The sequence below is a fragment of the Typopeltis vanoorti genome, chromosome 26 (genome assembly GCF_054136105.1).
Source record: "Typopeltis vanoorti isolate ZY-2024b chromosome 26, IOZ_Tvanoo_1.0, whole genome shotgun sequence".
Classification (NCBI taxonomy): Eukaryota; Metazoa; Arthropoda; class Arachnida; order Uropygi; family Thelyphonidae; genus Typopeltis; species Typopeltis vanoorti.
In genome coordinates this window covers 19,861,931-19,889,893 of record NC_143574.1, presented here as the reverse complement: position 1 = coordinate 19,889,893, position 27,963 = coordinate 19,861,931, and the positions used below count along the sequence as shown (strand labels likewise).

At 36.1% G+C, this 27,963-nt stretch overlaps 1 protein-coding gene across 5 annotated transcripts in view; it reads left to right on the top strand.

Annotated features, from left to right (window-relative positions):
• LOC150092386 (E3 ubiquitin-protein ligase LRSAM1-like) overlaps positions 1–27,963 on the top strand; it is a 414,983-nt gene that overhangs the window by 291,358 nt on the left and 95,662 nt on the right. For all 5 annotated transcript variants that reach the window (XM_090415009.1, XM_090415005.1, XM_090415008.1 and 2 more), the window contains 3 exons: positions 2,581–2,668; positions 16,947–17,034; positions 24,512–24,586. In XM_090415009.1, the coding sequence (XP_090271135.1) occupies positions 2,581–2,668; positions 16,947–17,034; positions 24,512–24,586 (251 nt within the window). The remainder of the gene's footprint in view (positions 1–2,580; positions 2,669–16,946; positions 17,035–24,511; positions 24,587–27,963) is intronic.

Genomic DNA, 27,963 nt, shown 5'->3' with positions numbered 1-27,963 from the left:
TGAATTAAAGTTTTCAATTTTACATAAATCTTCATGCCATTGCCTTAGTTCTAAAATCTCTTTATCTCCTCAATAAAATGGTGACTAAATTGCTTACAGATTGATATTGTGATAGATATATAGTCAGATGATAACCACTTTATTTCTTATTTAGTTTTCCTCATCGCTTCCATAATCCATTCCAACTAATAACTATTAATTTTTCAGGAAATAACAAATACTAAAATATTAATTATAAAAGACTTTATAATTTTTACTTTCCTATATTTTGGCAATGTTGCATTGCCATTATCAGGGATAAAAAAAAAATTATACGAGGTGGTATCAAAAAGTTTCGAGACGAGGTTTGTAACACGCCAACAGATGGCAGCACAAGGGTGCACACGCAGTCACAGGGAGCACCTACCTTCATAAGTCAGTGTGCCAAAAGACATCATCCTGTGTATATCGGGAGCTGTGCAACTGATGCTATTCTGACCACCTGCATTACCACATCTGCAATTTCATCATCAACAGCAAGTTAGAACAAAGAGCAAACGTGAAATTCACGTTTGAAAAAACGTGAAATTCGACGATCATTACCTGTGACGAAACTTGGGTGTACTGGTACAGCTCTGAGACGAAGCAACAGTCTTCACAGTAGAAGAGCCCATCATCTCCATGAACCGAAAAAGGCGAGGCAGGTCTGCAGCTCGACCAAGTGCATGCTCATCATCTTTTTCGACATTTGCAACATTATACATCGAGAATTCATCCTCAGGGGCCAGACCGTCAATAGCGAGTTTTACTGCCAGGTTTTAAGGCATCTGAGGGAGGACATTTGGCAAAAGCGACCAGATCTGTGGCACGCGAAAAACCGGATGCTCCACGATGACAATGCACCTTGTCGCCGCGCTCGCCTCACACGTGAGTTTCTCGCCAGAAACAATATGATCTCATTTCCACACCCACCCTACTTGCCAGATTTGGCTCCTGCAGGCTTCGCCCTTTTCCTTCAGAAATACATTCACACATTGATACTGTTATGTATTTCTTCATCAGTTCCCAAGTAACATTTATTTCCTTACTGCTCAATTCCTCATTCCATTCTTCAGCTCCAAGCTCTCTCTTAAGCTTGTCATAATCACCAGCCTTGAACTTCCATATATCCTTTCTTCACAGAAGTCTGCATATGGCTAACTGCAAACCCAGGTGATCACTCTAACCAAATGGAGGAAAGTGTGAAACCCCCACTCAAAATTACATCCTCTGATGAAATGATCAAGCTAAAATCTCAATTTTCTCGTGCTCTTAATTTACATGCTGCCTGAGATAGTCATCTCTCAAGAACTTGAGAAATTCATTTTCATTATTCCCAAATGCTATCTCTTCATTCCAATCTATACTGCCATAATTAAAATCTCCCATAATAATTGCCCTTCCCTTGTTCACTAACCTTAGTTGCTTATACATTTCTTCATCACCACCTTCCACATTCTCTCTATAGCAACATCCAACTAAATATGTCTTCCTGTCATTCTCCACCTCACACCATACTGCCTCATAACCATCGCCACTATTTCTCTCTTTCATATCTACCTCATGTGGACATAATTCCAATGCTATCATCAGCATCTTCCCCCCTTCCCTTGTCCTTTCTATCTTCACGAAAAACACTGTATCCTTCCATTTCTATTCCCATTAGGATATCATCTTCATTTAACCAATGTTCACTTATTCCACCAATTTTGGGACAGATAAACTCAATCAGTAAAACCATTTCATCTCCCTTATTTCTGATGCTTTCAGCATTTGTAAATAAACACAGCAGTTCACTATTAGGTCTATAACCAGTCCTACCCAAGCCACTTGCTGGTTGTGATTTCCCTACTGCACTTGCCCAATGACACCTTTATCACCGCTTACCACATATATATGCTCACTCTCAACTTCTCCACTCACATCCTGATCTATTCCATTTCTATGCTGATCATCCCCATACATACTTTCACTACTACTTCCACCATCCACTCTCCCTATGCCATGTTTCCTGCCCCCCCCCCACTTTTCCCGTTCCTCTTGCATTGCTGTTCTCTCTTCATCTCTCACACTACTGTTTCCACTGCCAAGCACTTCTATCTCTTCCATGCCATTTTCCTGATCTTTTACTTCACCTCTTACTTCTGATGTCTTGCTTGCATCACACATTGCACTTACATATTTTGACACTACAGCCAGTTAAATGTGTTTTGTGAAATGTGTACTCTTATCTATTAGAATTATTTTGTCCAATCCAATATGCAAGTTATTTTTCTGACACTAGATGAATGGATTTTACTGAACTTGAGTACTTGGAGTCTTATAAAATTTGTGAAAACCATCTGTTTTCCTTTTGGTGAAATTGTTTTTGCATCAATGCAAGGATATAAAATATGGTGAAATTATATATTTTGATAACTTTCTTTTAATAAGAAATTTAATTCATTGAAGTAAAATCTTATCATTTAGAAAATTCTAAATGAATATTAATTATGATTTTTCACCCTTGCTGGACTGAAAGAATTAAGATTTACTTCTGCTTTTTGCCATTTATAACTTTAGCTGCAATGAAAGAAATGTTACAGGCAGAAGAAAGACAAAGAGAATATGAGGCGGGTCGCAGAGAAATTGTAAAATATTTGCAAGAAAGGTAATTTTTTTTTCCCTGATAATATGGATAACAAATGCAATAAACTACAAGTGGTTTTAAGAGACAGATTGAATAAATATAACTGCACCTTATCTTTTCAAGTTTTCTGCAATATTTGAACATAGTATTAGCTCAAACCTAGAAAGTATTTATTGAACATTATTATTCTTTTCCTTAATGATTTCATTTCAGGTTTTAATTATGAAATGAAATTTATCCTGACTTTGTAACTGAGAAAACTTTTGGACTGTAACTCTGTAATTTACATATCCCTAGTTATGTTGCAATTCAATTTCCCAACTCATATTTTGGCATAAGTAGTATGAAGGAAAGAAAAACTGATTAGAGGTTTGAAATCCATTTGGAAGTTCACAATTGTTCCATCTTCATTGTATCACCATGCACCACCTTAGACTGTTTTTATCTAGATACCGAATTAACAAAGATTGTCTGTCACCTATAGCATAACAAGAGTTACAAATGTTGAAATTTAAAAGAAAAGGTAACATTAAATTTGTGTTTATTTTTATATTATACTCATAGTGAAATGTATATGCTAATACTAAAAATTTAATGGAATGAATACATTACAAGGAGAAATAATTAAATAGCTGGTTTAATTATTCTGATATTTTGTCAATCACAGAAACATCTTCAGGAATACAATGCACATAAACAAAACAATAAGTACAAGAAATTAGACTTTTTAAAGTCTTAAGTCCTATGAGGGGTACCCTCTGTGGGTGCTGTTGGCTAGCCTGTTGAGCTCAATACCTAAGAATTAAAGTTTCCCAAATGTTGGGAATTTTAACATATTTATTAATAATTAATATGGGGCCTTTTTTTTTTTTTTTTTTAATCTGCTGATTCTAAAAAGAGTCAAGCTTGTATTTGCTGTGATCAAGCATAATATTTTTATTCTACCTGATCCTGTGCACGGTATCCAAGGCGTGGTCAGCTAGACCTGACTGACCATAGTTGTGGTGATAATGTTAGCAGATTTCCCAGTTTGACCATAATATGATAAGTTGCAAGAACAAATAGCCTAAATACACATTTGAAATGTATATTTTCTTCTTATTATTATTACATGAGAATCTCTATGGAGTCTAAAGTCAAACACTTCATCAATTTGCAGAATACTTGTCATACTTTATAATGAACTCATTCACCAACGAGCACTCATAACTAACTTTAGAAATTCATTTCCCCCTTACCCCACATGCAACAACAAAAAAAGATCCTCGTGCCCTTGCTTGGTTTCACAGGGATGAATGCTAGTTCTTTCACCTTCCCAATTAGTCATGTAGTTTCCGCTATATTAATCCTATAAAAACTTTTAAGTTACTTATCTCTATCACACCTCTCCTTTACCTCCTACAAGCAGTCTGTAACCCACATACTGTATCTTCAACTTATCCACATAAGGAGCATTCCATAGACCTGTTACACCATCTTAGGCACTCGCATCTGGATGGATTCTCTCCACCTCTTTGTCATCTCCAAGAAACTCAGATGACCAGACCCATGTATAGTTGTCCATTTTAAGAATATCTCATTCCCCCCCCCCCCACCCATAGTCAATAATGGCAGTAAGGGAGGCTGAAAAGTTCTAATAAACACCTAGAGCAAAAATGATATTAAAGTGACTGATATAACCACAAGAAAGAACATAACTTAAAACACTTCAACCTCCATGTTTCATTAATTTGTTCTTTTTCATTTGGGATATATAAGAAGACATGTCAGAGGTGCTGGCCATCAACAAGTTTTGCATGCTGCAAAAAACTTCTGCAACTGAGATTCACCAATCTTTGTATGATACTTTAGGGGACTGTGTCCCAGCATATCCGATGGGTGTCCAAGTTAAAAACTGGGTATCCAGAGACAACGATGTCCCCAGGTCAGGGAAGACTTTCCACAACAATCACACTTGAAAATATTGATTCAGTGCATGCCATGATCCTGATGATAGACAAATACCAGCCAAAAACATTTCAAAGACTGATAGCCAGGGAACAGTGGTCATTATCCATATTCTGCATTTCCAGATGTGGAAATGCAGAAGCTCTCATGGAAGTGAGTTTCTAAATGTTTGATTGCCGACCAAAAGAGAGAATGTGTTCTGTCATCTCAAGGGATTTTGATCATTTTGAGAAATCAGGCAGATATTTTGGTTTATATTGTGACTATTGATGAAATATGGCTTCATCACTATGATCCAGAGACCAAACACAGTCAGTGGAGTGGAGACTCAAAGGATTTCCACAGCTAAAGAAGTTCTAAACCCAAAAGTCATCAGGGAAGGTTCTTGCCATCGTCTTTTGGGATATGGATAGTGTAATCATTACTAAGTACCTCAAAAAATGTGAAACTTTTGCAGCAGTTTATCCAGCAGCTATAAAGGAATTGAAGAAGGTACTGAAGCAAAAATGCCATGGGAAGCTGAGCAGAGACATGTTGCTTTTGCAGGACAATGCACCTGCTCACACTGCTCATGAAATCCAACAGACAATACACAACTTGAGCTTTCAATGTCTGCCTCACCCACCCTATTCATCAGCCCTGCCTCAATCTGACTATTTCCTATTCCCAAATTTAAAGAGACACTTGAAAGGAACAAAATTTACCACATACGAAGAAGTCATATCTGCAGCTGCGGATTAGTTTGTTTAACAAGGGAAAGACCTTTGTCTTAGAGATTGCAAGTGATACAGCGGCATTGTAACAAGTGTATGACATTTCATGGGGAATATGTAGAATAATGTGTAAGTTATATAGTTCTACCGCAGTTCCTTCATAGTGATTATCTCAACTTTCAGCACACCCTTGTAATAACTTCCTTACCTCTGGGTGCTTCAATAACCAGGTAATCCTCTGAGCTATTTAAGCCACTTTTGCAGTATGCCTTCTGAACAAGTATGCTTTTTTAGTGCTGGTGGACTTATAGTCCACTAGAATTGTGAATTTCTTAGCCTCATCAGTTTCCTGTAGTCCAGTTCCATTAATGTAGTGCAGCTGGCAATCTTTTCATTCCAAAATGCATAATGTTACACTGTCACAATAAACTGATAGTCATTCTCCTTTGCCCATACCGTCAGTCTATTTAAATCATCCTATCATCTTTGTTAATTATAATTAATAAGGATGACAGGATAGAAAACTGGGTAGATCAGTAATTATTGATTTACCCAGTTTTGCATCATCAGCAAATGATAGAATATTTCCTCTCTGACCATTTCCTATATCATTAATGTACAAATCAGATAGCAGTGACTCAAGTATAGAGTCCCCCTGCACTCTGGTGATCTCAGACCTTCTTTGGAGTCTCTCCTCCACTTTCTGATGTCTTTCCATCAGCCACCCTCTTATGCACATTGTCAGCTTCATATCCATTGCCATTTGCTCCAATTTAAAATGTAAGATTCCATGCTATATCCTGTCAAATCAACTCAGCTCTCACTTCATTATAAAAAGTATGTGTAATTTACTGAGACATGACCTTCCCTTCACAAAGCCATGCTTCCCCCAGTATAGTATCTTATTCCAATACACCCATTCCTAAATTTTTCATTTAACCATCTTCTAGTATTTTTACCAGAACTACTGAGAAGCTGATAGGAGACAAACTAATATAGAATCATTTAAAAATCACTCCAAAATGTTTATAGTTTCCTGTATTAAAAGAGTATCTGAAAAATAATTTAAAAAAAATACAGATATGAATTATTGGGCTTGTTGGCCAAGTGGATAGTGTATATGCTCTGAAACTAACAGGTTTTGGGTTCAAATTATTGGGCATGGATGTTTGTGAGTGTGTTTAGGTGTGAGATGAATTTCATTGCTTTGCCAGACCATTGCCTCACTTATTGGAGGCCCGAAATGACTTGAAAATAGTTCTGTGTTCAGCCTCCAAAAGACAAAGTTTACCCAGTATCACTGGACACATTGCACTGTAAACTTCCATATTATTATGGTCAATCTGACAGATCTACAGCAAAATGAAAAGAATCTCAGAATTATATAGTCATAAACCAATGTGGATGAAGTAGAGCAGACTGTGTGCTTGAGATGCAATTAAAGAACTAAAATTGCTGTGATTAAAAAATGTCAGATTATGCTGGGAATCAATGAGATGTATGGATGTAAAAAATTTTCAGTCATTCCACGGGAGAAAGATGGTTGATGTTCTTTTCAATGTTTCGCAGAAAGTCTAGATAAGGAATTTATTTAGGACTTTATTTTTCTAGTGATGAGGCTGATAGACTTCATTTTGAGATTGCCACATTTCTTTATGATGCCCAACCATCAGAACTGGATTTTCTAACTTCTCAATTAAAAGCCCTGAAGTCCTTAAAATGCAGTAACAACATAGTGATTACAAACTCATCAATGTAGTTTTGGGTTCAAAATCTTAATGATGAAATGAAATCGCTCCTTTGGGATCAGAATACACTCTCTAATTAGTAGGAACCCTACCACAATTTAATTTAATGAACTTAACAAGTTATTGGATAAAATGACATCCATTTATCAAGAAAATATTAAAAAATGCAGAACCTATCATTCATGACCTAGAATATACAGTGCAGCTAAAAATAGTACTCCACTTAATCCTATTGTGGATTTCATAGAGTTACACTTATAAAATCTTAAAATTTTTGTCTAATCTTCTTTGTCCTCTTTTGGTCAATTAGTTTTTTCATTAAATAAATAAATAAATATCCACAGAATTTCTTGCAAAAAATAAGACAAAACTGGCATCTTAAAATATGATGGTGAATTTTGGCATTGTTTCCCATTTACCCAAATATTCCTCATTCTGAGACTATAGAATTTAGCCCAAGAATTTATTGGTAGTCACCACTGTCACCTAAAAACTAATTCCCTCCAGATATCACAGCGCTCTTTGTGCATGTATTACATTCGGGTTATTTTGTTTGGCAAAACACTTTCTACCTATTATTCTTCCCATTATTCTTCCCATTAACCATTATTCTTCTCCCCCCCCCCCCAATTGCTGACTTTTATATGGAACATTTTGAGCAACATGCTCTAGATTCCTCTCCTTTAAAACCCAAAGTCTGGCTTAGATACATTGACGGTGTTTATTGTCTGGCCGCCAGACAATAAACACTTTCCTTAGCCACCTAAACAACACAAATGCATATAGTTCACAATTGAGATTGAAAAACAAAACACACTTCCGTTTCTAAATACACTTGTCACACGTCTTCCTTCTGGCAGTCTTTCCTACACTGTGTACTGGAAGCTGACACATACTGGCCAATATATACACATTGTTACTTCGTTGTTTTCTCTATATTATACCTTGTTCTACCTCTAAATAGCCCGCTTTCTAATTTACTGTTGTGCCCTTAAAATATTAATTCAGTACTATTTCCTTTTCGGATACTGGCAGAATTTATTTTTATGCTGTGACAGCCAATATCCTATAACAGAAGAGATTTGTTCAGGGAAATATTTCTAAATTCTAAAGGGATACGCACAATCATTAATCTTACGCTAGCACTGTGCAGATTCAGTTAGCAGTCATGACCTGAATCTCACTTAACCAATAATATCTAATTCCTTCCCACCAAAAGGTTCTATTTCATAAGTGGTGGTTTGAATTCATAATCAGGCATAAGGTACAAAACATGTTTATTGGAAAAGAATAAAACATTTACAGTTAAGAAAATTCAAATACTCAATAGAACAAAACTCACTCTAAGTTAAGGATCATACTATATCACAACAGTGAATTTGAGTAAGCTAAATCCAATTATGAAAGGATAACATTAGGTGTTAATTCTAATGTTAATTCTAAATTCCATTAGTCAAGCCTAGCCATTCTCAATCAAAATACTGTCTATCAACAATTCTTCTTTGTTCCACGTGGTCTTAACTAATTCAATCAAATTCTCACTTAAAAATCCTCTATTAGTGTCCTTAGTTTTACAGTACTTTTACAGTATATACAAAAATTTCTTATTCTTCTAAATGATTTTTAACATAGAATGAAATTCTTTACATTACTGGATCCTTTCTGATTTCATGCCGCCATTTCATGTAGATCTGGATTACCTTACTGTATAGTATTGTCGTCTTTGCACCTGGTGATGCACTACACTTTTCTTTGAATCATTTCTGGACTGTGGCGTGCTGTCTACCGCTCTGCAGGAAATTTTCTCCATTCTCATCGATGGGACTTTATTCGAAGGCTCAATTCTGCATAGGCCGTCGTAACACGATCAGCTTCATTTGGAAATCCTCAAGCGTTCACCTCAAGAATACGCCTTATCATCCGACATCACAGTAGTCAACCCACCGCTCTTTCACGAATCCCTTGACAAAATCCCTAAAACGCGAATCCAGGAACCAAAGAAGAAAAAGTCCCATAATATGGTGCACATCGTCATTTATTCACCCTTTCAGGCGCCCTCTATTCGATGTGTTTTTTACCCACGAACCCCATCGTTCATGCCCCTTGGGTGATCCTACACTCTCCCTAATTTGTTAGGTTACCCTATTCCAGGTAGTCGACGTCACTTTCTGCATAGGTACAGCCTCCATTGCTATGCTCGACTCATACAGATTATACACGGATTACTACTAATTATCTTTCTGGAAATTTCATAATGTACTAGACAGCTTAATGGGATTTACAAATAACTTAACAATTCCCTTACATAATTCTTACTACTCGGACACAAAATTCTCTGCTTCTCATTTCAATTATACAGGAATAAATTTCAATATATGACACATATGGACTACACATTATCACATAACACAAGAAAATCTTCATAATTATATGTTGATGTGCAGGTATCTCCTTAATTAATGATATTTAGTATGTTAAATCCTGAATGAATGATTTCTTTGCTTTCCTTCATTCAGGATCTAACAAAGTCCCCCCCCCCCTTTATAAAAAAACTTTTTCTAATTTTCTAGAAAAACTCTTTTTGCTTCTCCCTCAATTCTCTGGGCATGAACCTTCCATTCTTTCTAAGCCTCAGTGTGTATCTCGGCTCAGGTGACTGGATTGTTTCCTAATGATATGACTGAGTTTGCTCATTCCCATGATGTATATTCGGTGCTTCTTTTAACGTTTTGGACCTACTTAATTCTCCATTATTTTTATTTATAAAGCTTGCACAATCATTTAGTAAGTGTGCACCCTTTGTAGCAATTGCTAAATTCCCACACAATAAAGCACTTATAGCTTTTCTAAGCATAAAAAGAAAACAGAGGAAGTTTGCATAATCAAACTGCTGCTGATGTTGTATACTAACTTCATGTTTTCTGTACTTGTTCCGTCTCGGTCTGTTATAGGAATTTCTAGATCTATTAATTATTTCAATGTAGTTTACCACGATTGTTCTCGGACAATCCTCCCCTAAATTTTCTTCTGTAATACCTTGGTCATTTGCTAATTTTACGCTTGATATTTGGTAAGTCTCAGATTGACTGTTCAATTCTGAAGTTGAAGCTAATTCAGAATCAATCTGGATATCTTGAGACACTTCATTAACTCTATCAGTTGGCACGACATTCCCTTTTCTCTGCATTCTTTCTTCACGAGATCTCTCATTTCTATTTCTACTTTAAAATTTTTCGTTCCCTCTACTAAACCGTTTATTTCCCATTAGGATTATCTCATTTCTAGAGAAGTTGCAAGAGAACGTGTTTTTCTCTAGAAAGTTAGTTCCTAAAATTATCTGAACGTGTGGGTGAGATGTCCTAGGGAGGACCAACAACTCCTGCCAAACACACATGTTAAACTCAGTTAAGTATAATTTTACTCTAATCCTTTTTATTGCACAAACTTTAGATGTCCATAACCCCGATAATCTGACCAGTCTCCTTAGATTAGAAATCCCTCGCCATACACGGGATTTTATTCCTTGAAAATAATCTTCTGTTATGACAGAGGCCTTGGAACTAGTATCTAACAATATGTCACAATGCCATCCTTGAATCTTACCCTTAATTATCATTTTTGACCTTCCTTGTTGTTTGTGATTTCTTTGTTTACCTTCATAATTATGAGGAGTTTGCCCAAACTTCGATTCATTTCTATTATTTTTTATGGAGGGTCTCCTATTACTAAAACAATTACGAGCTAAATGCCCAGTCTTGTTACAATTAAAACATCTAGGAGGCTCCCTTTTGTCTCCTTGCTCATTATTCCTCGGATTTCCATTCTCTCACTGCCGCCAACTTTTGCATTACATCATTCAGATGGTTCAACATAGGCTGTTGAAATCTTTCTACTTCTAGTCTGATTAATTCATTAGTCTTGTCTGGTTGAGGGATAGCTGATTTCAAAGTCTTATCTGTGACTGCCGCCAGCTGTTTCAGTAAAGCATCAAGACGGTCCATTATGGGCTGTTGAAATAGTTCAACTTCTTGTTTAACTATAGAACTTAAACGTGTGGACAGACTTATGTGTTCGTCGAACATGTTGTTTATTATTTTAACGGTATAATAGAACACAGAAACTAAGTAAATAATTGATTTATTAACTTGATGCTGATATTTCTTGTAAGTGGAAGTTGAAATTGGCGCGGCAACTAAACAGGTTAGCCTTCTTAAAGAGGTGCCGAGACACCAAATTAATACCGAACTGTTTTAAAATCAAAAACAAGTTCCACTCGGCCAAAGCCCAACGCATCTATAAACGAGCGAGTGTAGCGCTTTTACGCGAACAAATTAACACCACTCACCGGGAATTAGCACAAGCAAATACAACCATCAGCGCATTACGAGAATCACTGCATAATATTCTAAATACTGAACTTTGGCAGATCTTAGAGAACATCACCGACGCAACGGCAAAAAAAGAATTCGACAGAGTTAAAAACCGGCACCAAAAGAAGTTCGAAAATCTACAACAACGGAACACCATACAACGACCGCAATTACAACAAGACCTCGTCGTTGTGAATCTATCGTCACTCACCTTAAGCAAAGAAGCCACAACTGTTTTAAGTCGAGGGCACAACTTTGCCATAACTCCCAAGCAAGTTCCAAAAGCCGAAATAATGGCGTCCATCGAACGAGGAATTTACGACCTGCCTCCAACAATAGCTAACAACATACGTTTAGATGTGGCCAACATCCTAATCAAGTCCAAGCCTCCAAAAAGTAATATCCCACATAAGGAATTCATTGCTATAAAAGAGCTACACAACAACAGCCAGATTACCATAACAAAAGCAGACAAAGGAAATGCAACCGTGGTGATGGACACAACTGAATATGAAAACAAAATGCACACACTATTACAAGATCAGTCAACATACAAAATTATAGATCGCAATCCCACCAACACACAAAAGAATAAGGCACGAAAATTATTAAAAAAAGTCACTTCCTGGCCCAAAGACACAGTTAACAAACTCAAACCCTTCCATGTTAGAACACCGAGGATCTATGGATCACCAAAAATTCACAAACCAGGCACACCCCTACGCCCAATTGTGGACAGTATAAATAGTCCCACATACAAACTGGCTAGACATTTAGCAAAGCTACTAGCCACTCTCACTAACAATTCTCCCTCCTTTATCAAAAATTCAGCACACCTAAAAAGCATCTTACAACACCTCACCCTAAAAAGCTCAGACCTAATAGTAAGCTTTGACATCACTTCACTATTCACAAATGTACCACTAATAGAAACCCTCAATCTACTGAAGTCACACTTCCCCCCTGATATATTTGAACTATTCAAATTCACAATACATGCAGGATATTTCACATGGAAAGGGAAAATATACAAACAAATTGATGGGACAGCCATGGGCTCCCCCCTTTCTCCCCCCCTAGCCAACTTTTACATAGAACACCTGGAAAAACAAGCAATCAATACAGCCACTCTCAAACCAACACTTTGGCTATGCTATGTTGATGATGTGCTTGCCATTTGGCCACATGGCCCTGAGACATTGAAAACATTCTTAGCACATTTAAATAGCCAACACCCAAAAATCCACTTTACTATGGAACCGGAAGCCAACAACTGTCTGCCCTTCCTGGATACACTCATCACACGTCTCCCAGATGGTTCCTTATCATTTTCAGTTTTCAGAAAACCCACACATACAGGCAGATACTTACACAAACAATCACACCATCATCCTTCTCAACAATATGGCATATTAAAAACGCTAACCCATAGAGCGAGAGCAATCTGTTCAAATGACAAGGCTCTTACTGCTGAACTGACTCACTTACGCCACACCTTCTTGGCCAACGGCTACAATCCACAAAAAATAAACAAAATACTAAACACTCCTAAGAAACCCCTCCCACCATCCACCACAGAGAACTACAACAAAACAGTCACCATCCCTTACATTAAAGGCACATCCGAAAAGATCTCAAGAATTCTCATTAAACATAAACTACGCACTACATTCAGACCATGTAGCAAATTAGCCACCCTCATCCGCTCACCCAAGGACAGCATTCCTCCTTTATCACATCCAGGAGTCTACCAAGTACCCTGCTCATGCAATCAAGCCTACTACGGTCAAACAGGAAGAACTGTGAATATCCGCATCAGCGAACATAAACGATACGTCCGGAAATATCATTATGGGAAGTCGGGCCTAGCAGACCATGCTCTGGATACCCCTGCACACAGGATCAACTGGAAAAACACAAAAGTACTACACAGAAACCCATATAAATCAGAGAGATTGTTCTTAGAGGCGACAGAAGCCCTAAAACACACTCCAAATCTCAACAAATATGGCTGTATTAACTTGCCGAAGATCTGGGAGACAGTCATATTAAGGAAAAACTAGCACTTTTCTAGGACTCTAGCAATATATGATAGCGTTTTTTTTTTTTTTTTTCTTTTTTTTTTTTTTTTCAGATAGAGGGCGCCAAAATCAGGACTCTAGTCTTTGTGTTGCTGCTACAATTTTGTTAATGTACACCATGTTGTTTTAGTCTCGCGTATTGTGACAAACAGTGTTTTTGTGCTCTGAAGATGCTGGTTATAATACCAGCGAAATATCAGCATCAAGTTAATAAATCAATTATTTACTTAGTTTCTGTGTTCTATTATACCGTTAAAATAATAAACAACATATAGAACTTACTTCCATGTTTGTTAGCCCTACTTGTTTTGTGATGTTCAATTCATTTTCAGTCACTTTATTAGTGTTGACTGACCTTTCTCTTTCTCCCTTACTGTCCCCTTGATCTTTAGTCTTCCCCTTACATGAGCTAGATTCCTTCTCAGTTTTGTTCTCTTAGTTGGAATTATTTGCCTCTTTAATTATGTTAATATAGATGGTAGTAGATGCAGGACGAATGTCTCCGAGTGCTAGTGTCACACAGTGCTTTGCTTTCTTACATTTTCTCTATATTCTCCAAGAGCACAAGATGACTTATTTGTCTGGAACTTTTGATATGCTTTCTTCTTTTCATTTACTGCCTATTTAACTTCGTGAGCCCAGCATGGAGTTGTGATTATTCTATCCTTGCACACAACTTCACCACATGCCTCTCTAGCTAAGTTAGTCAGTGTTTTCTTCAGGGTGGTTTGCCACTGAATCTCCAAGGTTTGGTTCTTATTTTAAACCTGTTTCATTTTTCTTCAATGATGTTTGTATATTCAATGTTGCAAAGTGTAAGGTTTTATAATTTGGAAAACAAAGATGGGATGCAGAATTTATGCTTGGTGAGGATATATTGTTAGAGGTGGAGGAAATAAGAGATCTGGGGATGATAATGGATAAGGATCTGAAATTTAGGGGGGAGACAGCCAAAATTGTGAAGAAAACACAAAGGCTTCTGGGAATGATACAGAGGACACTGACTTGTAGAAGTAGGGAGATTCTTGTTCCTTTGTATAAGGCTTTGATTAGGCCACATGTGGACTATTGTGCTCAGATCTGGTCACCTGGTTTTCAGAAGGATGAAGAGATGTTGGAAAGGGTCCAACTGAAGACTGACTAAGGTAGTTTCTGACCTCTCGAATGTCAAGTACGAGGAAAGATTGAGAAGATGCAATTTGCAGAGTCTGGTGGACAGGAGGAAGAGGGGAGATATGATAGAGACCTACAAATTTGTAAGGTGTTGCTATAGGATCAATGCTGGAGAAGTTCTACAGGAAATAGTGAGAGTTCGGGGAGAACCAGAGGTCATCCATGGAAACTGTATAAAGAGGGTGTGAGTAGGGGAGTGAGAGGCAGGTTTTTTTCGTGCAGAGTTGTAAATGATTGGAATGCCTTGCCTGAGAGTGTGGTGTCTGCAAGGAGTTTGAGTGTGTTTAAGACATGGTATGATGAGCTGTGTGTGTGTGTGATAAAAGGACCTCCTTTTATCACACACACACACACACACACACAGTCTTTGACTCCATGAGGTCTTGAGATAATAATAATAATTGTATAATATAAGCACATACACATAAGAAAGATATTTAATTAGCCAAATATTTTGGTCTGAAAATTGCAGACCATCTTCAGTGGCAATACGAGAACGGTTTTAAAATACAAAGTGGAATACTAACAATAGATGATTTATAAATAGAACAAGCTGCATGATGTTATATCACTAAGTATTAAAGAGAAATATTTTTAAGCAGAGACATGAATGAATTAAAAATATTAATTAATAATTTCAATAATTTTAAATAACATAAAATTAATATGAATTAATGAGTTTCCTGATTAGACTTTCCCAGATTTTTGATACAGATATACAGTCATTCCGATTCAGGTTAGGACGATGGAGTAAGGCCTATATGCTTTCTTTGAATAAATGTTCAAATTTATAGCAGGATCTATGTAAGAGGTGAGTTTTTGACCAAATGATGTTGTGGTTAGTTTCTATCCCATGCTGAGCCAATCCAGATTGGTGACTTCTGTGCATTCCTTAAAAAGCTATGTGGAGGTCTCCTCCCAGTTATACAAGTTTGATCCTTAATCACCTTAAATATTTAAGTTTAAATATCAAAGCATCCAGTGTGAAAGAATTCTTCAAGTAAGCTGTAATATGTGTGCTATTTGCTGGTGTTATGAAGCAAACAATTTCTTTTGTTCAAAAAATGAGAAAACCACCAACATATACCTTTCTGAGGAAACCACCAATGAATTTAGAACTGGAAGAAGCCCTTAAATTTATAAAATGGGATATAATTGGAATATCAGAAGTCAGGTGCCTATTTGAACAGATTCTTGAAAGAAACGCTGGTGTGGGATTCATAATAAAATATAAATGGAAACAATATATAGTACAATTCCAAGTATACTTGGAAAGAATTGCAATCCTGAAAACAAAACTCATAAACAAAGAGATCTCAGTCATTTAGGTATATGCCCCTACCTGAAGCCATAGTTAGGAGACTGAGACTCATAGAGACTGAGTCAGTCAATGCCACAAACCCATTGCCTTCATTTGTAATGCTTTGCATTTCTATATAGAGACCATTTCATTGTCGCTTTCCACAAAGCTATTTTTACTCCTGCAGATTTTACTTGGCTCTGCAATATAGTATACACACTCTCATTTTCAAGCTTCTATCTCCACATGAGACCATTTACTGCTCCCAGCAGTTTCCCCAAATGCCTGCTTCTTTCTGTGTTCAGATGCAATCCATCTCTTGCATATATAGCTCCCTTCTGTCTTCAAATGTACTCCAAGCATCCATGTATTCTAGACTAGCTACTCTTCCTACACATCATCACTAGCACATCATTCATTATCATAGAGCTGAAGCAACACATTTTTCTGCTTCTGAGTCCTTCATGTTAGTCTCAGATCTCTCGCTATGCGATTCACACTACCTCTTAGGTCATTCATACCAGCCATCATTATCATGTTTTCACATTTTCATTTTACTGCATTGCCACATTCTGTCGTGTCTCCAGGCAAGCACCTGTGTAACGTTACACTGCACACACCACTAGTCATTGAATCTTCATACATCACACTCCTCACAGCTCCATTTACTCTTTCATTAATCACATCTTTTCTGCTGCTGCTTCTCTCTTTCTCACACACACGCGTATACTTTCTCCCTCTCCCTTCTCTCATCTCTTTTTTCCTTGTACCCACATTTTATCAACTTCTCAATATTTCAATACTAACGCTTATTAGTATTATGTACACATTCTCTATACATAATACTAATAAGTGGAGGTCTAACAGTAATATTTGTCAAAAGATTTTTTAATGAATATAATAATTAAATTTCTTGATTTTTATGGTGTTAAAAAAACTAAATATATTTTATTACCTTTCTTTGCAGCTCAAATGATAATGACCAGAAACTGTTGAATGTGCTTTGTGGGCGTGCACAAGACCAGCAGTTGTTGATTAATAAGTTGCTTGAAGAGGTAAATATTAGCTTTCGACTTTTTTGTATTAGTTAGAAAATAGCACTATTATTTTACAAATTATTATTACCCTAAGACTCCCCATGGAATCAAAGACTTATTCTAAGGAGGCCATTGTCATACACACAGCTCATCATACCTGCCTTAAACACATTCGAATCCTCTGCAGATACCACACTCTCAGACAATCATTCATAACTCTCCATGAAAAAACCCTGTCTTGAATTCTGTCTTAGCCCTTACCATCCTTGCTGACACATTAACCACAACTCTAGATGCACATAGGTTGGTCTGTAATTAGAACCATATCTTATCACTCTCTTTCTAAAGCAGAACAATTCTTTCATTCCCTTCACTCCTTTGGGACTGTCCATTCAAAGGCTATTGTTATAAAAATATGTCAAAGCTGCTGTTAATTCTCTCAGATATTCCCATAAAACAGATGGTGATGTATTATTGAGTTCTGTTGCCATATTAACATTTCATTTTAATTCCTCACATAGCTCCTGCTCACTCATTACATGTCCTTCCACTTCCATTTGTTTCTCACTCAAACTTGGCATGCTATCATGTTTATATAGGTGAAATATCTTAATGAATCGTTTATTAAGTATTTTAACAATATCCTGTGCTGTGGCTGGCTGAGTGGTTAGCATATTCACTCTCCAGCCAAAAGGTTGCAGGTTTGAATCCCACCGGATGTTTGTGATTGTCTGGGAAAATACTAGTGGTTGCAGTGGACAGTAGATGGCGTTGGTATAGATGATATTGTTGGTTTTGTCTTTCATCCAACCTTATATTTGCTAGTTGATGGTTGAGACTACATTCAAACATAAAGAAATTTTTTATTATACTGCGCCACTCTATGTTTGAAATCACACAATTATTGTGAAGGAATCAAGCATCAAATAGCACAACAGCAACGTGAACTTACTATAGGCCTAAATTTTCTTTCTTATACGTAGGGTTTCCTGCAAGATTTGTATTTTAATGAGCTGTGCAATGAAACTGAAATTAGGCAAGCACAAGAATCAAGTTAAACAAGATATTTAATTCTCTCACAAAATTATTTTTACATAAGAAACAAGTACTCTATTAAGATCAATACAATTAGAAAATAATTTATGCATTCTATAAAGTATTTAGATTCTACTCAGCTGAGTGCATCATTTACTGCTAGAACTAGGAAATATAAGGCTTTCACAATTCTCATCCGCTAGGATTTCAACTTAGTTTCACCTTAAACAACAACAATATTCAGCAAAACACTTAAAAAGTAATTCTTTTTAGTCTCATAGAATAATCACAAACTTCAATTTTATCAAACACTTAGTTGGCATCATCAATATCTATCAGAGGATTAAAATAGTTCTTAAAAGGCTCAGTCTTGCATTTACATATATGTTGTGAGATAACACATTCAAACAGAACTAATTCTTCAATGACTTGTGAAACATTAGTTTCACAAGGAAAATGTTTTATGACATCACTCATTCAAGCTTGACTAGCTGGCTCCAGCAACACGAAATTTGACCAAGTTCTCCAGACACAAGCAACACTACCACTTGTTAGTAATAGAATAGATATTCTTACCGGTATGATCATCATAGCTTGCACATTATGGAAAACTCTTACAACACTTCTAGGCACTCGATAATTTTCCACTATAGGCAACACAAACTTATAGTATCCCTGAGTTCAATAACTTATTTGTTAAGACTGGAAAATGTAATTTCTTGCTCGTAATAACTTATCTTACGATAAATCTTGATCATATTATTATCCTTTCACTCGGGTAAATTCCTTTACAAGGTGACAGGAAACTATAAATAAATATGAATTCGAAGTAAGATTCATTAAAATCGAAACAAGTTTCCAAATCTTTGTTACATCGTACGATCCCAGGTTAGATCACATCTCACGACCTTCCCACATTCTCTCCAATTTCCTTTTGGTTCCTTCTTCCTATATCTCATAAATCCTCTCTCCCTTTCCCACCCAGACTTGTTTTTCTCCCTCTTTCAGTTTATAACGAAATTCCCACGTGATCATTGTACAGTTCCCAACGCTAAGGCATGCGCTATCTCAAAATAACTTAGTTTTCTGACAGTAGCCAATCAAATCACATTAACAGAGTCCCTTAGAAATACTTTTCGCTTAGGATACATTTACAAGTTAATATAAAGAATTTATATAAAAAAAATTACAATTATTATTTCAATGAACAAAAAACAATAAGTGTTTTAAATTACAATTTACTTAGGAGCAAACTTAGCTCAGGAAATGCAATTCATGTTAAATCATGTATGAAGTATTAATAATCATAAAATTCTTCATTCACAATTTAACAATATGGTTGGTGGATGAGGTTGACTGGTGGAGACAGAGAGTTGTAGAGTAGGTACTCTCCCTCGATGAGTCTTGGACTCCCTGGAGGTGTCAAATAATAATAATATTTTCATCAGCTAATATTAATACTAGCTGATGATAATATCAATTAATATTCTTCTGTTATTATTATTATTATTATTATTTTCTTGGCCCCATGGAGTCATAAGACTCATTGCAGCAGGTCAGTACTAGTGAACACAGTCTATCATACCACTCCTTAAAATCATCCACAGTCTGCATGTTCACCACCATCTTAGAAAATGCATTCCATTTACCTATCAATCTCCATGCAAAAAAAACTTGCTTCTTACCTTTTTACTCACCACCTCCTGTTGCAACTTCCAGTTATGGCCTCTTGTCCTTGTTTCTTTTCTCTCATTCTACCATATGGTAGAATGAGAGAAAATGAAAAATCTCCTTAGTGTTAATATGATAATAACTCTTCAACAACTTAAATGTCTTGATCATATCTCCTCCTTTGTCTTCTATCCACCAAACTTTGCAGTCCACATGCCCTCAATCTAGCATAGCTTCAATCCACATAGCCTCAATTTACCTCATTCAGAGTACTGCTACCCCATGCACAAGTGCTGAACTTATCAGCTTGCCAAACTTTTTTCCATTTCACTTATCAGTTATCTGGCTCCAGTCATCTAAATTTAAATAGATCTTGTAATGTAGTAATCCCTCAAAGACATTTTTTAAATTTAAGTAGAAATTGTACATGCATCACCCTTATCCTGTACATTTGTCACCTGTGGAAATTCCTGAGTGGATTGCTAAAACCGTCTCTTCACCCTTCCAAGGTTACTTCATCTCCCTTCAAATCCCGGTGACTAGATCTGAGCATAGAAATCCTGATGTTGTTTGATCAAAGCTTTATACAATGGGACCAGCACACTTTTATCTCTTGTGGACAATTTTCTCCTCAACATTGCTATAATTCTCTGAGATATTTTCACTATCTTTGCAATAGGTCCCTGGAATTTTAAATCTGTATCCACAATCACCAAAAGATCTCCTTTGCTTTCTCCACTTCTTCCAGTATAACTCCACCAAGTGAGTATGAAGTGGATTGCAAATTTAAAGCCTTACATTTAGTTGCATTAAATTGACATCCCCATGCATTTGCCTACCCTTCCAGCTTATTCAAATCCTTTTCAAGAGCCAAAACATTAACACTATTATAAATAACCCTCCCAAGCTTCACATCATCTGGAAACAACTGAACATCTCCCTGTAGTCCTGTGACAATATCACTGACATAAAGATTGAATAGCAATGGTCCCAGGACTAAACCTGTGAAACTCCACTTGTAACCTTCCTACTCCTTGATACTGCTCTCCCATATACAATTCTTTCATATTCATCAGTGAGCCAATCACCAAACCATTCCACTAGCATGATATCCAAACCCATATGATGCAACTGAAAAATCAACTTGTGATGTGGCACCCTGTCATATGCCTTGAAAAAAAATATATATAAATAAAAAATGACTATATTCTTTACCTTCGCCTACTGCTCTTGTTACTCTATTGTAAAAGATAACCAGATTACTAAAACAAGAGTATCCTTTAACAAATCCATGCTGGCCTGCATAAATATTACCCTCGTCTGCCTAATTCTGTATATGTGTCCTTACTGATTTCTCCAAAATCTTAATAACTACAGAAGAAATATAAACAGGCCTATATTTTGACACTCCCATTCTAGGAACCTGCCTTATTGCAAGACTCATTAAATAGCCAAGTTAGCAGCACAGTCAGTTCCATAGCATATTCCCGTAAAGCACATGGTGAAATTCCATTTGGTCCCCCTGCCTTATTGACATTTAGTGTACTCAGTATTCGGAATACATCATCATTATCATCATTCACTTCTAATACTTCACCACACATTATCCTTCTAGGAATAAATCCTGTAACACCAGGATAGATGAGTCACATGAAGTGATCATTAAATAGCTCAACTATGTCATCAGCTTTGGCCACCTGTTTCCCCCCCCAGCAAGATAATCTGTCCACTATCATTTTTCCTCCTACTTGTCACATATGGGATTCTTCTTGGATTGCAGTGGCAGTCTTCTTTCATATTCTAATTTTTCTCTCCTTACAATACTAGTCACTTTCCTAGCCTGAGCCTTATATTTTCCTCATTCAACTGCTCTCCACCTCTCTCTTTATATGCCTTTTATAATCTCTTTTTCTTCTGCACTTCACCTTTTATTCCTTTTATCATCCATTTAATTCAAAATTGCTTGATCTTCTTCACTGGAGGTATACAATTTGCCAATGATGTCAACAATTTTTTCTTAAGTATCTCCCATGCACTAACGATTCTCTTCCTTTAAATTCTTTCATTAGATGCACTGCAGCATGCTTGTTTCTAAGTCTATGATAGTCACCTGCCTTAAAATTATACAAAACTTATTTCTGTTTTGATACCCCCCCCCCATGCCTATTCATCCTCCAAGTCAGGACTACATGATCACTCTAACCAATGAGGAGCATGTATACCATCTCAGTCACAATCAGATCATCTGATGATATGACCAAATCCAGAACTCTCGTTCCTTGTGTTCCCTCCACCTACATACCGCCTAAGATAGTTGTCCCTCAAGAAATCCAAAAATTCAGTTTCCTTAATAGTGTATGATATCTCCTCTGCCTAGTTTATATCACTATAGTTGAAGTCCCTCATAATAATTGCTCACTTTGTGCTTACCAAAGTAATTTGTTTAAACATTTCCTACTAATCACCATCTATATTCCCTGGTCTGTAGCAACATCCTACTAAATATCTTGTCCTATAAATATCCATCTCACATCCTATATTCTCAAAGCCATTAGTGTTATCTCCACTGATATTCTCCACCCTGAGAGTACACAGTTCATCTTTTATCATAAGTAACGCTCCACCACCAATCTTACCTTCCCTGTCCTGCCAAAATCTGCTACACCTTTCAATTTCTATCCCAGTTAGAACATCCTTTCCATTAAACAAGTTTCACTGATACTAACAATCTTTAGAGAGAGTGAGTCAATATGCCACAAATTCATTCGTTTTATTCCTAATGCTCTTAGCATTTGTATGTAGAAAAACCAGTATGTTGCCAGCCTTCTTATAGCCATTATTAATCCCTTCATACTCCCTTGCTCTGTAATATAGTGTACACCCCTCATTTCTCAAGCCATAAACTATCCCACGAGGCCATTCCTTCAACATTCCACCTGTGCATTTCTAGTTTCCCTGTCCCAACACACCCAGAAAGCAACAGTCTCCAAATGCCTGCACCTTTCTGCATTCAAATACAATCCATCTGTTGCACACCACTCCCTTTTATCCTCAAAAGTACTCCATGCATCCACATATTCCAGATATCTTTTCCTGCACAATCTCGCTATCATCTTATTCATCATCACTGCTGTTCTCCTCCACTCCGCATTATCATATGAGGCAAAATGTTCACATCAACCTAACTCTTGAGCTATACGATTCATGCTACCTCTCAAGTCATTCGTCCCAACCATTGCTATCATCTCCTCTACACTTTCACTTCTCTTCACTGCCATTATCATACTCTATCATTCCACCAGGAAAGCACTTCTCTGGCACTCTACTCTACTCTGCACACCCCTGAATCATTGAAACTCCATATATGACACTCCGAATAGATTCATTCATCCTTCTGTCACTGGCATCCCTGACTTTTGCAGTTTCCAATCTCTCTCACCTCTCATCTTTCTGCAATTTCCTCTCTTCTACTGTCTCTCCCCTTCTTTCACCCTTCTCTTTCCTTACTCTCTGATGCTGTTCTGTTATATCTACTCTCATTCCTCTCACCTTAGCCAACCTATCTATCCTCCCAAGATCTTCATTCACCCTCCTCAATTCCTTCTGCATCTTTTCTCAGTAGTTCTGTTTCTTTCTCCACACATTCTGCTTTCAATTGCCATTCACACACACACACACACACACACACACACACACACACACACACACACACACACACACACTATCGTGGTCATCATACAAACCATCTCCATCCACTAAACCACACAAGGCTAAATCAGTATGTACATCTTTAACATTCTTTCCATCCTCCAAAGTACTGGCATCCACAAACTGAAAATCGCCCATTTCCGAAGCACTATCTACTCCGCTGCTAAATTCAGAGATCAAATACACTTATGTCTTCCGTTGCCTTCCATTGCCTGAATTTCATGTACACATACATATTCCTGTCTCCCATCTTCCACATTCTTAAACAACAGGAAGCGTAAATGCCACATGCATAGCAAGCTACAAACTCTTCAATTATTTTATGAATACCATAGTTTTCAAATGGGGGAAGGCTTGGGCTGGTACCAAAACTGGCAGCCACCATGTCGAATATAATCATTACATGTCGAGACAATACTAACTAAATACCAAACAAATACCATACACTTATAGAAAAATAAATAAATAAATCATCAATTTGAATAATGCAAACTTAAATACCAGTATTATCATGAAATAAACACATATCTTTTCTTATTACCAATACTTATCTTTTTTTTAACAGCTCACATCACTCGTTGAATCCATCTACGTGTGCTACTGCGCCATATCAATGAATGTTCTTTAATAATCATGTCTTTTTCTGACTACATTATATCTATCTTATTTAATTTCCTGACACCTTTGGAATACATTTGTGATCATTAAGAAAATGGTCATCAGAAGATAAATCAGAAAGATTTTCTTCAAAAAATATATGGGATTCTAAATATTTTTTTTTTATATCTAAGTAATATTTTTTATTCTTTTGCTTCGTGGTTCAGTTTTATTCAGAATTATATAAAATATCTTTTTTTATTATTAAGTTAAATGAATAAATATGAGGAAATATTGATGCACTTGTTTTATATTTTTAAAGTTTGCACAAAAGCCTCACAAATGTCCCCCTACACACACACACAACAATAAAATAAAAGTACATGTGCCAAGTGTTTATGGATAGACCTATGGAATTTTATGAACTAATTTTGCTTTCCTTTGGCATGTTATATCCAATTTGAAACTAATCTTCTCTATTTAGGAAGCATACCAAAGAGAAGCTTTTGAAGCCCTACAGTTAGAAAAAGACCAGAGGCATAGAGAAATAAGTTATCAGGTATATGTGTATATTACTAGTTGTAATTTCTAATTAATAAGAAATTTGTTACTTGGTGTTTTATTATTTACTAACTGTTTCTCCCTCCTTTATGTGATAAATCATCTCAAATTAGTATCCTGTGAATTTTCATATCTTCATTCTAAGTAAGCTGTATCCTGTTGGAAGTTTATTTTTCACTTGGTTAGACTATAATAAATTTAGTTCAATCCTTTATCCAAGTGTAAGCAAACAAAGTTTGTGCCTGAAAATATCTTCAGTAAGGTAGTGCAACTCAGGTAAGGTAGTTCAACACTAGGCAACTCCGAGCGAAGGCGGACCAAGCTCTCATCACTCCTTGTCTCAGTATCTCCCATAATGCAAAGCACATCTCCTTGCGGACATGTATACTGCTATGCATTAAGGGAAGGGCCACTACCCAGACCGGTTTCAACCTTTATTGAGGTCTCGTCAGTGGAAGGCAGACCCAAACATGGAGATACTAAGGCAGAAGCAATAGGAGAGGTCATATTTACCTATAGGAGTTGCCAACCAGTGTACCCTTATTATTGAATTACTCTGGATTTAGAGAAAGATGTTGGAAGTATATTTTTCACTTGGTTAGACTATAATAAATTTAGTTTAGGCACAAATTTTGTTTGCTTACACTTGGATAAAGGATTAAACTAAATTTATTATAGTCTAACTAAGTGCAAAATAAAATTCCAACATCTTTCTCTAAATCCAGAGTAATTCAATAATAAGATGGTACACTGGTTGGCAACTCCTGTAGGTAAATATGACCTCTCCTATTGCTTCTGCCTTAGTATCTCCACATTTGGGTCTACCTCCCACCGACGAGACATCAATAAAGGTTGAAACTGGTCTGGGTAGTGGCCCTTCCCTTAATGCATAGCAGTATACATGTCCGTAAGGAGGTGTGCTTTGCATTATGGGAGATACTGAGACAAGGAGTGATGAGAGTTTGGTCCACCTTTGTTCGGAGTTGCCTGTTATTGCACTACCTTACCTCAGTCCTGAAGATATTTTCAGATGCAAACTTTGTTTGCTTACACTTGGATAAAGGATTAAACTAAATTTATTATAAGCTGTATTCCCTGGATTTGAATCTGGTTGTCTTTAAAGATAATCTATAATGGAATAGTCTTCATACATAAGAATAGCAATAGATAAATACAAATGTCACTTATGTTAATTTATTATTTTTTTTATTATTTTTATTATTATTATTATTATTATTGTAGAATTTTCAGCTGTTTCATAGCCATTTTCATTACAGTAAGAAAAGATAAACACAAAAATGAGCAATTAAATTTAAAGTACATGATATTATATGCAAAATACTACTCATCATTCATGTGTATTTGAAATTGAAATTTTATTTGTATTTTATTACTTGAAATCTAATAATGCAGATGAAGTTATCTTCCTGGAGTTGATAGTGCATTTAATATCATGCGCTTTCAATTGTTGTTTGTTTTTATGTTTATCTTTTCTTCTTATATTGAAAATGGCTAAGAAACATAGCTGAAAATTCTACAAAAAGAAAATTCATGTAAGTGGTATCTCTATGTCACTTGTATTATATCACGTACATCTTGATTTTCAAATCTCTTTGTATGCTTTATGGAGAGCATATTTTCAAAAAACATCTGCATTAGGAAAAGAACTATTGAAAAGGACTGAATGTATTAGAAGAACCTTTTTTTGAATCACTGCTGGAGGGCACATTTAATTCCAACTTGCTGCAGAATTAAAAAAGTTTTTCATTGTCTCCAAGCACATTGCATATAAAGTATGCAAAATTTTCTTTACTGATTAATCATATTTGTGAAGCAAAAAAAAAGCAACTGTTTTTTTATCAATCACAGTGTTGATTCCATTACAACAGAATTATCTAATGTTTTATCTGTTAAGGAATGTGATACCATTTATAAGATTTCTTCTGACTCAGAAAATATTTTCTTCTACAGAAGTTTTCATGATAGTTAAACAACATCATATTCAGAAATTTCAACCTCTTTTGAATAAGTAGAATTTCAGGCTATCCTTTATCCAATGATGAATCTCAATATTTTCAAAAGGGTTAGATTATGCTGTAGCTCCAAAAACTGTTCCTATTATGGACTTTATGTTTAGTATAGATAAACAGCTTTGCAACCTCCTGTATTCCTTAGCTAATAAAATTAGATTTTAGCAGTGTATGTTTTATTTAACCTGGTTTTATTTAATTTTTATTTAATAAGGTGGGGGTGTCACAGATCCCAAAGATTTTAAATTGACTATAACTTTTTAACAACGCATGGCAGTGAGTCATGCTTCAGTATAGCTTCCCCAACACGCTGTTGCACACAAGCAAGTTTAGTGTGCCGAGGTGTAAAGTGTGCTATGGTCCACCAGACCCCACCTTACCAAAAGTGTGACTATATTTACTTCCAAAACATAAGTAGTTTTCATGTATATTCTACTGAAATATTATCGTTACTGCTGTGTCTTCTATATTTTTACATACCAACTATAAGCAAATACGTTTTTGTAAATATTTAGCGGATATTTTGAGAATAATATCTTTTTTTTACCATATGAGTTACGAGCAGGAAGAACTGAGGTTATGTCAACTTATAGATGACGCTTTAACAGATGAGGAGCTATTTAGCGGAGATGATAGTGAAATTGATTTAGAATTAGTCAGTAACCATGAGTCACATAGAACAGAAAACTGTGAGGAATAATCTTCAGAGGAAGAATCCACAGAGAATCCACTAATATTGATTATAAAGATATGGATTTCTATAATACACTACATTATTTGGGTGGGTCTATGGGACCCCACCTTACCACTTTTGTTACATTTTCCCACCTCACCAGCACCTGGTTAAATCAGTATCACGCAGGTTTCACGCAGTTGTTGTTCATGATAAAAATAATTACTTTTGGAAACTAAGTCTTCTACTTAGAGATCATATCACTTACAGATGCATTGACAAAGGCCCAACTGAATCACAAATTAATAAACTCATTAACCTCTGGATGAAATTCATTCCTGGAATGAATAAACTATTAAAAAGCTGAATTCATCATACTTTATCTCCCAGACTTTATGGTCCCGAGTTGCATAAAGAAAACATTCTGATAAGACCTATAGTGAACATCATAGGTTGTCCAACTTATAAACTCTCAAGGCATCTATCTAATATTCTATCTGTATTTACAAGAAATTCTACCTCTTTCATTAAAAATTCAGTAGATTTCAAGAGATGAAAATTTCAGGATTTTCCTTACAACCCACCAGCTCTTTTGATCAGTTTTGATGTAGTTTCACTCTTCACAAACATTCCTCTGGTTAATACAGTTGAATTACTACATAATGATTTTCC